The sequence below is a fragment of the Humulus lupulus genome, unplaced genomic scaffold, assembly GCF_963169125.1.
Source record: "Humulus lupulus unplaced genomic scaffold, drHumLupu1.1 SCAFFOLD_60, whole genome shotgun sequence".
In the NCBI taxonomy this organism is placed as follows: Eukaryota; Viridiplantae; Streptophyta; class Magnoliopsida; order Rosales; family Cannabaceae; genus Humulus; species Humulus lupulus.
This window is the reverse complement of record NW_026908858.1, coordinates 24,182-37,808: the sequence shown is the minus strand read 5'-3', so window position 1 is coordinate 37,808 and position 13,627 is coordinate 24,182. Positions and strand designations below refer to the sequence as shown.

The 13,627-nt window shown below is 30.3% G+C and overlaps 2 protein-coding genes across 7 annotated transcripts; both read left to right on the top strand.

Moving 5' to 3' along the window:
- Nucleotides 1-1,321: 1,321 nt before the first annotated feature.
- On the top strand, nt 1,322-2,292 carry LOC133812374 (protein ACCELERATED CELL DEATH 6-like). Its single transcript, XM_062246293.1, has 2 exons — nt 1,322-1,687; nt 1,780-2,292. Exons 1-2 carry the CDS (start codon nt 1,322-1,324, stop codon nt 2,290-2,292), a joined length of 879 nt encoding a protein of 292 aa, XP_062102277.1.
- Nucleotides 2,293-8,092: 5,800 nt separating this feature from the next.
- Nucleotides 8,093-12,969, top strand: LOC133812373 (protein ACCELERATED CELL DEATH 6-like). Of its 6 annotated transcripts, none has more exons than XM_062246291.1 (6): nt 8,093-8,639; nt 8,789-8,844; nt 10,130-10,219; nt 10,460-10,754; nt 11,307-11,845; nt 11,928-12,969. In XM_062246291.1, the coding sequence occupies exons 1-6, from the start codon at nt 8,564-8,566 to the stop codon at nt 12,477-12,479; spliced, it is 1,608 nt and encodes a 535-aa protein (XP_062102275.1). In that variant the 5' UTR covers nt 8,093-8,563; the 3' UTR covers nt 12,480-12,969. The 6 variants fall into 6 exon arrangements, with proteins under 6 accessions (XP_062102275.1, XP_062102276.1, XP_062102271.1 ...); XM_062246292.1 differs by having other exon boundaries at nt 8,751-8,844; nt 10,120-10,219; XM_062246287.1 differs by having other exon boundaries at nt 10,130-10,754.
- Nucleotides 12,970-13,627: the final 658 nt, after the last annotated feature.

The window sequence follows — 13,627 nt, the reverse complement described above, 5'->3', positions numbered from 1 at the left end:
CTATAATACTTACTAAACAATTAGCTAAGTAAAGTTCTTGGACTCTACAAAAATCCAACGGTCAGGGATCAATGACAAGATGGCGCCGAAAAGGTGTCAGACGGACGATCGTGGGCGTGTTTCCAAGGTACTCAAGTACCAAAAATGAGCAATACCCAATTGACGCGTGTCCATTTTCAAGAGTGTATGACGGTACAGTTCTCAAAGAAAGTAGTTCAAAAGTTTCCTTCTCTTAGGATTCGAACAAATACTTTTGAGGGGGCAAGATGTTACACCCAGATTTCGAGCTATGTTAATTATGACCTCGAAAGTTGGATTCACAAATAAGTGGACTCATAAGGTTGGAAACATGCTCCAGGATTGTATGTCGAGCCTGCAGGATATAGACGACCTCGAGTATGGTGACCTCGAAGTATTCATGATCTCGAAAGATAGCTCCAGGAACACACTCATCTTCAGGGACGACTTCGGATCAGGGGTCCCGAGCTCGACGCACGTACGATCTCGAAAGCCATGTGGCCTCGGGAGATGTTTCTAGCTCGATAGATGACGGGAAACCTGGGAAGCTAAAGCCTTAGAGATACGCGATAACCACCTTGAATATCTACAAGTGTTATAAATATGAGATGTAATCCTCATTTATTATTGTAAATCTCCTAGAATCGTGAGATATTATTTGGTCAGTTATACGTCTCCTGGTCTTCAAGGGACGTTTCCTTTTATATCTTATTATAGGCATTTAAAGCCATTTATTTTATATATACAAAGAGAGTAACTACCCAAAATATGTGGGATAGTATTCTGTAGCCTTCTCTATAAATAGAGAGGTCATGCACCATTGTAAAGGACCGAAATTCTGATCCTTGAGAGAAAACTCTGGAGAATTCATTCTTGATGAATTCCTAGAGATTATCTTGAGTTTAATAACAAAGACTCGTGGACTAGGTAGATTTAACTGCTGAACCACGTAAAAATCGTGTGTTTACATTGTTTTATTTCAATTGGCCATTATCAACTATTGTTTATGTGCTCTTCTTTCACTGTTTGACGAAAAACGGCGTCAACATTTTGTAAATATGTAATTTCTTCTAAAATATTTATTATTATTATTATTGTTACTAATGTTATAGATAATTTACTTAAATTCTTCATGAATAACAAAAATGATTTTGGACAAAGTAGATTTTCTGACAAAACAAGCAGATGATGATGGTTGTATTCCACTGCACTATGTTGCTATGAATCACAAAAATGTGGTGGAGATTATAAAAATGTTGCTAAAAAATAATGAAAGTAGTGCATACATCAAAATAAGAAAGGCATGACAGCTCTTCACATTGCAGCTTACAATGAGTATTATGGTCATAAGATAACGAAGGAAATTCTGACAAGATGTCCAAATAGCTACAAAGAAGTTGACGAAGAAGGCAAAGATGTTCTACACCATGCTGTGACAACTACATATCTCTCCAACGTAAAATTCATCTTAGAACATGCATCATCATTAATTTTAAATAGAAAAGATAAGGATGGAAATACCCCCTTGCTTCATATGGCTGCCACTTCCTCATGGAATATGCTCGTTCTAAAAGCTTTGTTGTCTCATCCCAAAGTGAATAGGATGTCACTCAACAAACAAAACAACAATATTCAAGATGTGTATATGCTTCAATTTCCAATATGTGAGGTAATTAATTAATAAAATTTCTATAATTTGAGTTTTATCTAGCTATGTTATATCTTATTGTAAACTGATCACTATATATATACATATAACAGGGAAGAATGCTGGAACTCTTCAATAAATACTCCATACAGCCTTCTGTGGGAAAATATGTCCTAGAACTCGAACTCAATTGCGAGAAGATTAATAATATGCAGAAGGAACTCATTAAAAAATTTAAAGAATCTAGTATAGTTACTTCTACATTGATTGCGACAGTGACATTTGCAGCTGGATTTACAATGCCAGGAGGTTACATAAGCGATGAGGTTGAACATCAACAAGAAGCAGGGAGTGCTGTACTGAAGAACAACACAGCATTCCAATTCTTCATCATAACAAACACAATGGCCATGTTGCTCTCTGCTACATCTGTTTTTATGAACATCTTTCTTAATATAACATATGTAGAAGGAGAACATGATGACACCAAGTGGAAGAACTACAAGCTCTGCATGAAATTAACAATCATGGCCCTGGTCTTAATGATGATAGCATTTGTCACTGGTACATACTCAGTGTTGCCATCGCCATTATGTATATTGGATCGCTTTTCTTCTATTTCATAAACCAAATATTTGTAATGCATGTTAAAGAGAGTATATTTTGAGAATAATTTTTGTAAGAGTTCACTGAACTCAAAAACTGAACTAGAAAAACAATGGCATAAAGAAATAACAAAACTAGAGAGAGAAGTAAAATGAGTAGAAATGAAGAGCTCAACCGAGACGATGAGACTCATATCAATATATATATATATATATAAGCTGAGCTAACAGTTTAGAATTTGTTACAAGAGAATTAGTTACATAACAGACCAAGACAACTAATACAAATAACAGATTGTGTTATAATAGAACTGGTGCCTCACTAGAGTGTTCACACTCATACTCAATTCTAACGATTTTCATATATATAACTTGTGAAAGTCATAAATATATAAGAGTAAACTCAAGATTTTAAATTTATTTAAATTATTTGAATATTACAATATATAAATGTTATGTTTCCTAATTAAAATAAAATATATTGAGAATTATTTTATGAATATATACATATAATAATAAAATTAATTACAATAATAGTGTGGGAAACTTTTATTTACAACATATACGTACGCCCCCTTTTTTTGAGTAATTATATTGCATTTGCACAATCATTTGTTTTCAAAACTTGCAATCATCCATATGCCATCGCTTTTCAATTTTCGTTATAACTTAGGGATTATATTTTGATGGACCTCTATTTTCCCTCTTTCGAATAGCTCAAATAAATTCTTAAATCTGATTTTGATCAAAGTATATTTTTTGAACTAAAATCATAAATAATTCATAAAATTAACTAACAACTCAGAATAAAAGCACAACCATTCTCCCGAATAACTGTGTTGTTATATTCAATTTTTTGTTCATCAAAATTGAGTTTATTATAGTTTTATTTGAATCATTTTACAAAATACATAGTCCAAACAGATAATGAGACAAAACACATTTATCTTCTAGATTTATTGTTTTGATATTTCAAATTCAAAACCAAAATATCTTGCAATTAAAAATATCAAACATGTATACATGTGATATTAATTTGATTAAGAACATTATTAATTAAAATAATAAAAATATTTATTAAAAAATGAATAATTATGCAAAATATCATGATTTATAAATTTTCTACCTTAAAAATATAAAAAAAATAAATAAAAAATATGTAGGAGGCTCGCTATATAATGAACATTATCATAAAGAAAAAAAAATAACAGTCAAAACGCTCTTACATATCTATATAAAGAGTATGTTGTATGAGTAGAGTGAAAATGAATTACACACAATCTTCCATTTTTTTTTAAATATATATATATCTTTTAATCATTACAAAAAAACTACCCGGAATTCAACTATATTTTCTAGTTGTAAAATATAATAGGGTCAAAAGTGATTGATCACATTTTTTATAAATTACTCTCTCTCTCTCTAACGTTTTAATATCATTATCAAAGATTTTTTTTTTCAGATTTTGCTTACTCTTATAGAATTCAAAGGGGCTTGATTAGTCTCAATTCTCATTTCTTGTGTGTAGAACCTTTAAGCAACCATTATTAGAGAATTTTGGATAAAGTTACTCAAATTGTTCAAGTCTCTCTTATGTTTTTTGTTAGGGTATTTTTAAAAAATATGACTTTTATACTATCAATGTGCAAAAATATGAGAATTATATTTTTTTTATAATTTGTATGGGAAAATTTATTAAAGAAAAAATTAAATACGGGAAACACAATTAGTACCTAACTAAAATATAGAAATGCCACATTTTTTTATCATAGTTATGTTTTCTTTGATTTTGAAGGTGATTTTATTTTATTTTTTTAATTTTTAATTTTTTCCTTCATTTTTTTATTATTTTTTCAGCTATTTTTTTCCTTACTTATATTTTTCTTCTATTTTTTCCTTTTTCTTTTTTGTTTTACCAATTTTTTCCTTCATCCTTTTTTTCTTTCCATCTTTCCATTCTTCTTCTTTATTTTTTCATTTTTATTCATTTATCTTTTTTTTATCTTTCATTTATATTTTTTTTGTTCATATTTTTTCAGTTTTTTCATTCTATTTTTTCTTCATTTTTGTATTTATTATTTTCTCATTCCATTTTTTTTCACACATATGAGCTTTTTTTCTTCTTCCATTTTTTATTTTTTTTCTTTTCATTTTTCCATTATTTTTATTCGTCTTCTTTTCATTCTTATTTATTCATCTATTTTTTTCATTCATCATTTCTTTTGTTATTTTTTCAGATTTTTTTTCATTTTTGTACTTATTCTTTTCTCATTCCATTTTTTTTTATAGTTTTTTTCATTATATGTAAAAAAAATTCAAATCAATTTTTTCAACATTTTCTTTGTACTGTAACACTTATAGGAATGCCAAAATTTGGAAAGAAAACTAATATAAATATGAAAACGTAAATGGGTAACTGGTTACCTACACGTTCTTTGTGTGTATATTTCTGGGGGTAACTAGTTACCTTAACATTCTAGTGTGTGTATATTTATGGTTTCTTTATGGTAACTGGTTACCTAAGTTACTAAGATTATATTTATTTCTTCTTCCTTTTTTAATGAAGTGTTCTTTCACTTTTTCCTTCAAATTTGATGTTTCTTTTCATATTTAATATGAGTAACTCGTCACCCCTCTTAGGTAACTGGTTACCCCTCTTATGGCAGAAAGTTACTCATCTCACGATAACTGGTTACCCCTTCTGGTGCATGTTATTTAACCTAGCTCTAAGATTTTTTTTACATAACTGTCATAGATCAATTAAGTAATTGGTTACCTTACCTAGGATTTAAAAAAAAACGTACAAAATAAAAAAAAAACATGTTTATAATAAATAAAAAATAATTTTAAAATCAATTCATATTACAAAAAAAAAATTGCAAAACAACCAAAGAAAAATTTAATATAAAATTTGTAATATAAAAACAATATAAAAAAAAAAAAAAAGCTTAAAAATAATAATCAAATTATAAACATACCCTTCCAAATTAATAAAATTTGATTAAAAGTAAAATTATGGCATAAACCCATAAAAGTAAATAAACCCATAAATTAACTTTTTTGTTTTAAAAAACCATATTTTTGCACACTCTGTTAAAAATCCCATATAAAATGTAATTTCCTCTCGTTGTTATTGTTTTCTATTCCTCCACTTTTGTTCTTATCTTTCAACTTCCAACAATTAAATTCTATATTTTGTGCTTCTACAACTCAATGAAGAAAGGTTAATCATTTTTTTTCTTCTTTAAAATTCATGAGTCAAAGTATTGTTTGCTTTGATTGTTTTGATGGATCAAATTTTGTGAGATGGCAAGACAAAATGAAATTCCCCTCACTACACTCAAGATCTCCTACATTTTGGATTCAGATTTGGAGCCATTGTCTTTACCAACAAAAGATTGTTCTTCTCAAGTTGTGGATGCAAAAAAGAAGAGGGAAGAAGATGAACTCATTTGTAGGGTTCACATTCTCAATACATCAACACCAAATTGGCGAAGGAAATTTGGGTTGCAATGGAGAATAAGGCGGTGTTTGAATCTAGAAAGATCATTTTGTCCAATTTGAGTATTTTTTTTAAGAAATGGTTATTCGTGTGATGGGATGATAAAATTTTATATCATTGACAATACTAATACAGATTTGTTTAGTTCTTGTTATGTACTTGATTCTAATTCTATTTTTCTATGACATTATAGACGCTCTCATATAAGCTATAGTACTATTAAGAGAATAACGAAATGTGGTGTGATTAATTATGATGTTAAAGATGTTGAGAAATGTGAACTATGCATTAAGTAAAAAAAAATTAAGAAACATTTTGCTAGTGTTGAAAAATCTTCAAATTTGCTTGATTTAATACATAATGACTTGTGTGAATTGAATAACATGTTAACTAGAAGAAAAATTATATATTTTTTGGCGTCAATAGATGATCGATTTCTCTATAGGTTTACATGTGTATATTTATTTAAGAGCAAGATGAAACTTTACGCATTTTGGTGTAGCAGCATTCAAATCCTAGACGGTTACCTCTCTTTTGTCAATAACTACAAATGAGATGGTTGTGTTTGCCAATGTATTGCATTTGATTAGCGAATATTACGCAAGGGTCGAGCTAAATGCCACTACAAAGTCCCATCTCCATTTCTTACGATGTATACTCTTGCAATAGCAATTAGGTCATCTTAGTTAATTCTTTCACGAATTTTTTTAGTTTTTGAATGAATATTTCTAAATTATCCAATACAACAGGATGTGTAAAAATATTTGGAGTAAAATATTTAGAAAATTTTAAAATTATCCACTTAAAAGTTTAGAATTTTATGAAAAAATTAACTAAAATGACTTAGTTGCTACTATTTTTATAACTCAAAGACTTGATTGCCAAAAATAATTTCACAGGGACCAAGTTGCCAAACAGCAAAAAACTCAGGGAGCATAGAAAGACTTTAGTTTTTCCTTTCAAACATTTGCCTCATGGCCTTATATCATAGATTTTTTGGTTATATAATTTCACTACCAATTCAATCAAAGTGAAAATTTTCCATTTAGTTAACAACTTTATGCATAATTTGTTTATTTAAATATCAATAAATAAGATTCTACTATATTCTTGCATTAATCACTAATTCTTTTTTCGGTTCTGTTTAGTTTACTGTTTTAATAAAAAGAATAGTCTACACATCCAAAATTTACATTGTATGAAGTTCCTTATCTGTTCTTAAATAATTGTTATTTTTAGTGTGGTTAAGGTCATTTCCAACCTATAATACCATATATGGTATTACACCAACACTAAAATTAAAGAATCTTAGCATTATATATTTTTTTCATTCCAACCACAACACCAAAAAGTATATTCTTTATTATTTTATTATTTTATCTTATATATAAAATAATATACATATATATTTATTATTAAATACTAATTTGTTTTTGCCGTTCCTACAGTACCCACTATATTTGGTGGAGTACTGTAGCTTAACAGCATAATAGTGAGATAAATAAAGTTTGGTTGGATTTGATTTTGTACCTTTTTAGCACTATATTTATTATTTTGCAATCCTATTGGAGCTGCCCTAAGCATTCTAACAGAGTTGCATATTATACTATAAAAGGGTCATTTTCGATCGAATCCTACTAATCTCAGAACCAGCAGATAAATCAAAAAGAGCAATAACTTCTTATTCAAGTACACATTGCAACATCATCTTTTTGAAGTGTCATATATATGATATATAACATAAAACACAATTATTAATAACAATATATTAAATAAAAAAAATTGCCCCTTGAGAATTGAAGCCAATAATAAAATCTCAATATGTTTCACACTCACATCCATATTTTCTTCTACCATTATTAGCTGCTATAATATTGGTTAAAATTTTAGTTTCTTAAATGGAATAATCTAGTTTCTTTGAATACCTAATAAATTAGAAATGGTGTATATTAAGAAATAGGCTTATGCTATAAAATCATGTGAAGATATTTAGTTGGCTTATGCATAAGTAATTAATTATAAAGTGGTAAAACGGGAAAAAGAATCCAATAAAATAAACTAAATTTGGAAAATGAATATCATAACGTAAAGGGTATATAAAATTATTTTTAACGCCATAAAAATATTCTGTAAAAATGTAAAGACTTTTTAATTCTTGAATAAACGAATATATAATTAATATGCAGGAGCTTATATGTAAAGACTCAGACTTAAAAAAAACAAAATTTAATTTAAATAATATATTTTTACGGGTGGGACCCACTTTAAGTCAAAAGAGTCAAATAATTATTTCTTCTCTTTTTTTTTTATCTTTTTCTTTCTCTTTCCCCGTCTACTCTCTCTCTCTCTCTTCTCTTTCTCTTATCTTCTTTCTCTCTTCTCTCCACGGCCACACACCACCACCACACAGATCCAACCTCCGGCAACCACTATTTTTGACACTTGGCAAATCATTTAATTCATCTTACTCCGACAACCTCAACCACCAACCGGCGCTGCCTAACTCGCTGTCAACTATTTGGAATAGTCCGTCAAAGTTTTTGTCCGTCAACTTTGACTGTGTTTTCCGGCCAACTCCGAATACCCCTCGATGAGTGGTTGGTACCTTTGGAAACAGCGTGGAGAGAGGAACAAAACCCACTAAGTCATTCCGGTCAACTCGTCGTTTTTCTCCGGCGAGATTTTGGGTATCTCCGCTACTTTCCGGCAACGTTCCGGCGAGTCTGAACACTTTTTGGAACGATGGTTCACATGAATGTGATCTACTCGCTGATGTGGTCATTTTGATATATGCCACGCCTACATTCATTGATGTTTTCGATACACCGCTCACTACCTCCACCATCTGCTATTGTGCACTGTTTGGGTGAGGTTCCAGAATTTGAAATTTAAAATATAGTCATATTATATATCGTTGGACATGATTTTGAATAAGGAATACAATGATAATAATTGTTTGCTTGTTTGGTGCACGTAGGAAAATCGTGATATTAAAATTGGACTAAAACATTGTAGGATCATCGTTAAGCTTAGCAGCGTCGCTTTTGGCTCGGATTGAAAATTCTAAGGAGGTAGGAACTCAACTTGACTAATAGACTTATATTACTCGTATTGAATTGCATTAAACATATTCCAATTTTTATATTTATAAAATGTTTGAAAAATTAAAAACTTAATATGCATGTTTCCTGATCTGTTTTGAGGTCACTGAGTGTCAAATATATTTTTATTCACTTATTTATGCAGGTTATGATTTTTGGGTTTTATTCAAATGCAGCTGTTATGCTGCCCAATTTTCTAAAATATAAAGGGAATGCGTTTATTTCTTTTCATGTTTACTTGCATTTGGTTATGCCGATGAGAGCCATAGTGATCTTGATTTGTGCATGTTGTTTCACGACCTAGTCTCTGTGTCATCATAGGTAGATCAGGTGTCCACTCACCTGTAGGTATAAAGACATAGCATCTATATACAAGAAGTGCTCTAAGCCTCCCCCTTGTGGTGGTTATCAGGTCCAACTGCCCGGTTTAAGATGTTGGTTTTTCTATGGTGGGTAACGGGAACTAGGGATTTATTGGACGGTGTGATGTGCACTTGTAGCTATGCTCTTATGATTATTTGTGGTTTCTCTCTATTTTGGTTTATACATCATGATATATGTTTTGTTTTCAAAGCCAACTAAGCAAGAGTTTTATTAAACTTTTGGGTCCTATATTATTAGTTGTTTTCCTACCGAGCTTTATAAGCTCACCCCCTATGTGTCTCCCATTCTAGGAGCCTAGTGACGCGAATGAGGATAAGGTGAATTATTGATTGAGCAAATGTGTTTAGCCTAGTTCTATTTAGTGTCATTATTTTATCTTTTGAACATTATATATGTATATTTGATTTGGAACCGGAATATCTGAATTAGTTATGTAATTGTTAGGAATAAGGAATGGTGGATGCTAAGTATTATTTTAGGTGTTTATGACTTATTAAATTTAATTATTTTGTGACTACATAACTGTGGGGATATTATTGTTCTATGTATAATGATAAATGATCACGCTTTTAACATTAATATTTTTATATATAGTTATAGAAGCTATTTCATTATTTTGATTTATAATTATAATACTATTTAATATAAACTAAATGATCGTTTATAAAGACTATTTTACAACAAGGGTCAAAGTTTGACCTTTGACCAGCCAAGTTATGGATATTACAAATCTGTCATGGCATAGGGCTTGGGTCGTGGCATTATATGTATGCATACAATGAACATTATTACAATAACATATAAATTTAATATGCAATGGCTTCTTCTTCTGTTGCTTCTCATGAGCCCTTTGACAACTAGTGATTCTCAGAAAACAAACATCCATAGTGAGCGCATTTGCATGGATCGCAAGCTATTCCAAGCTGCAACTGATGGTGAAACTGAAGTCTTTAGGGAAAAGGTCAGTGAACTCCAACTATTATTGACCCCAGAAAGAAATACAGTGCTCCATGTCCATATCATCACTACTTCAAGAACCACTAATCAAACAACCTTCGTGGAAGGGATCCTGGACTTGTGTCCAACATTGTTGATGCAAACTAATGCAAGAGAAGAGACTCCCTTACTCATGGCAGCAAGGTACGGCCATCACCGGATTGTTGATTTTCTAATTGAACGTGCAAAATTGTCCCAACCACAGGACCATGAAGAGGGCATCTCTGGTGTCCAAACAATGATAAGGATGAAGAATGAGGAAGAGGACACTGCGTTGCATGAGGCTGCGCGATTCGGGCATCTTGAGGTTGTGCAGATATTGACGAGAGAAGACCCTGATTTCTCGTATTCGACTAATAAAGCAAGCGAGACTCCACTCTACATTGTCGTCCAGTGCCAACACCAAGATTTGGTTAATGTAATACTAAGTAATTGTTCGTCACTAGCTACCGGTGGCCCTAAGGGCAGAACTGCACTGCATGCAGCTTCTACAAATATAGGTAATAATTAACTACTTTTTTTTTTCTTTCTAATTTGTTATTTCTTTAGGTACACTTAAAATGAATTTTGATTATATGTGTATCTTTATATCTTTATATATATATATATATATAAATTACATTTTTAACTTATTCTTGCTTTAACGATTTTTTTCCCTGTCAACTTTAACAAAATCTTACATATATTTAATGGATTATACTCTTAAAACTAATTAAAAAATATGATATACTATAGATATTTAATAATTATATTAATATAATAAAAATATTATAAAATATCATTATTACAATAATATTTAATACATAATCCTAATTTTATTATTTATATATTTTAAAAAAAATCATATTGTTTTTTTATTATTATTTACTCTAACTTATATATATATATATTCATATAATTAAATAATATAATAATATTATAAATACATTGATAATCATGAAAGTATAACATCCATCTTCTACCAATAAATAGACTCTATTTCTCTATTTCATCATTATTATAATTGTTGTTGTTGTGAATAATGTTGTAGATAATTTACTTAAATTCTTCAGGAATAACAAAAATGCTTTTGGACAAAGTAGATTATCTGACAAAACAAGCAGATGATGGTGGTTGTATTCCACTGCACTATGTTGCTTTCTTCGGCTCATCAAATGTGGTGGAGATGACAAAAATGTTGCTAGAAAATAATGAAAGTAGTGCATACATCAAAAATAAGAAAGGCATGACAGCGCTTCACATTGCAGCTTACAATGAGTGTTATGGTGATAAGATAATGAAGGAAATTCTGACAAGTTGTCCAGATAGCTACGAAGAAGTTGACAATGAAGGCAGAAATGTTCTACACCATGCTGTGTCGACTACATATCTCTCCAACGTAAACTTCATCTTAGAACACGCATCATCATTAATTTTAAATAGAAAAGATAAGGAAGGAAATACCCCATTGCTTCATATGGCTGCCACTTCCTCATGGAATCTGCCCGTTCTAAAAGCTTTGTTGTCTCATCCCAAAGTGAATAGGATGTCACTCAACAAACAAAACAACAATATTCGAGATGAGTATATGATTCAATTCAAACAATATGAGGTAATTATTTAAATTTCTATAGTTTGACTTTTATCTAGCTGTGTTATATCTTATTGTAAATTGATCACTATATATATAACAGGTAAGAATGCTGGATCTCTTCAATAAATACTTCATAGAGCCTTCTGTGGGAATACATATCCTAGAACTCGAACTCAATCGCAAGAACATTAATTATATGCAGAAGGAAATCATTACAAAAATTAAAGAATCTAGTCTAGTTACTTCTACATTGATTGCGACAGTGACATTTGCAGCTGGATTTACGATGCCAGGAGGTTACATAAGCGACGAGGTTGGACATCGACAACAAGGGAGTGCTGTACTGAGGAACAACACAGCATTTCAGGCCTTCATCATAACAAACACAATGGCCATGTTGCTCTCTGCTACATCTGTTTTTTTGAACATCTTTCTTAATATATCATTTGTAGAAGGAGTAAATGATCACAGGAAGTGGAATTACTATAAGTTTTGCATGAGCTTAACCATCTATGCCCTGGCCTTAATGATGATAGCATTTGTCACTGGTACATACGCAGTGTTGTCACTTTCTGCTCCCCTTGCCATCACCACTTGTTTTATTGGATCGCTTTTCTTCGTTATCACATTCTACATAATATATAATGCATGAATAAGAGAGTGTATAATTTAGGAATAATTTTCATATATATACTCATAAATCTTCTAGTCATAACTTGTGCAAGTGATAAATATATAAGAGTAAACTCAAAATTTTAAATTTATTATTAATAAATTTATTTTAATTATTTAAATATTATTACAATATATAAATGTTATTATGTGTTAGTTCATCCACTTTAACTAAATGTTATTGTGGTGTTTGGGTTCTTTTTCTTTCAGTTTTATTGTTATGTTTAGTTAGTTAGTTCTGTTAAGGGAATTAGCTATAAATATTTGAGAACCTTGGTCTGTTGGGATATTGGTTAAGAGTTAGAAATTGAGTGAGATTGGAGGGTTGTAAAGAGTTCAAGTGTATCTGATCTTGATCTTTCATTGTGTGAGCTCTCTTTGTAATTTGAAGCAAGGCTTCTTGGTGTAAACTCTTGTTCTGATCTCAAGCTTACTGAATAAAGTTCTCAGCCATTTTTTAGGTTGTTCTACCCCTTGGATGTAGGATTACATTGTGATCCGAACCAAATAATTGTTTGTGTAGTTTTGGTTCAAATCTGATTTGTTATTCTCTGTTTTATGCTAGTTCTTTTGTTGTTGTTTTTACAACAAGTGGTATTAGATGCACAAGTTGCATTAGAGGATTCAAGAACTACTTGGTGACCATCTTGGTTGATCAAGAAACAGAGCAAGAATGAGTTCAGCCAGATTCGAGGTGGACAAGTTCTTATTATATATATTTATCTTATTACATATATTTTTGTAAATATATAATTTCTTCTAAAATATTTATTATTATTATTATTATTATTATTATTATTATTATTATTATTATTATTATTATTGTTATGGACTACTGTCCATCTGGTTATGAGTCAGTTACATAGGTTGTTTAGCTTGTTAGAATTCAGTTACATATTTCTGTTATATTTGTCCAATCTGTTACAACAGAATTCTCTAACAGATTTCCCTTTCTGTTAGTTTTAGTTATCTGAAATGTGTATATATATTGAAGTTGTTCATCAATAATACACAACAGAGGAAATTCATTTACTCAGATTTTATTTCTCGTATAGTTTCTCAACTGGTATCAGACGCTTAGGTTTTTTTTCCTCATTCTCCTCTACCGATTCATCTTCTTCGAAGCTT

What these genes read in the sequence shown, in the direction of transcription:
- LOC133812374 (XM_062246293.1), top strand. Translation starts at nt 1,322, where the DNA reads ATGACAGCTCTTCACATTGCAGCTTACAATGAGTATTATGGTCATAAG. An exon ending in TTCAATTTCCAATATGTGAG is followed by an intron (nt 1,688 to 1,779) that starts GTAATTAATTAA and finishes TACATATAACAG; the next exon opens with GGAAGAATGCTGGAACTCTT.
- LOC133812373 (XM_062246287.1), top strand. Translation starts at nt 8,564, where the DNA reads ATGCCACGCCTACATTCATTGATGTTTTCGATACACCGCTCACTACCT. An exon ending in GGATTGAAAATTCTAAGGAG is followed by an intron (nt 8,845 to 10,129) that starts GTAGGAACTCAA and finishes AGTGATTCTCAG; the next exon opens with AAAACAAACATCCATAGTGA. An exon ending in TGCAGCTTCTACAAATATAG is followed by an intron (nt 10,755 to 11,306) that starts GTAATAATTAAC and finishes TAAATTCTTCAG; the next exon opens with GAATAACAAAAATGCTTTTG.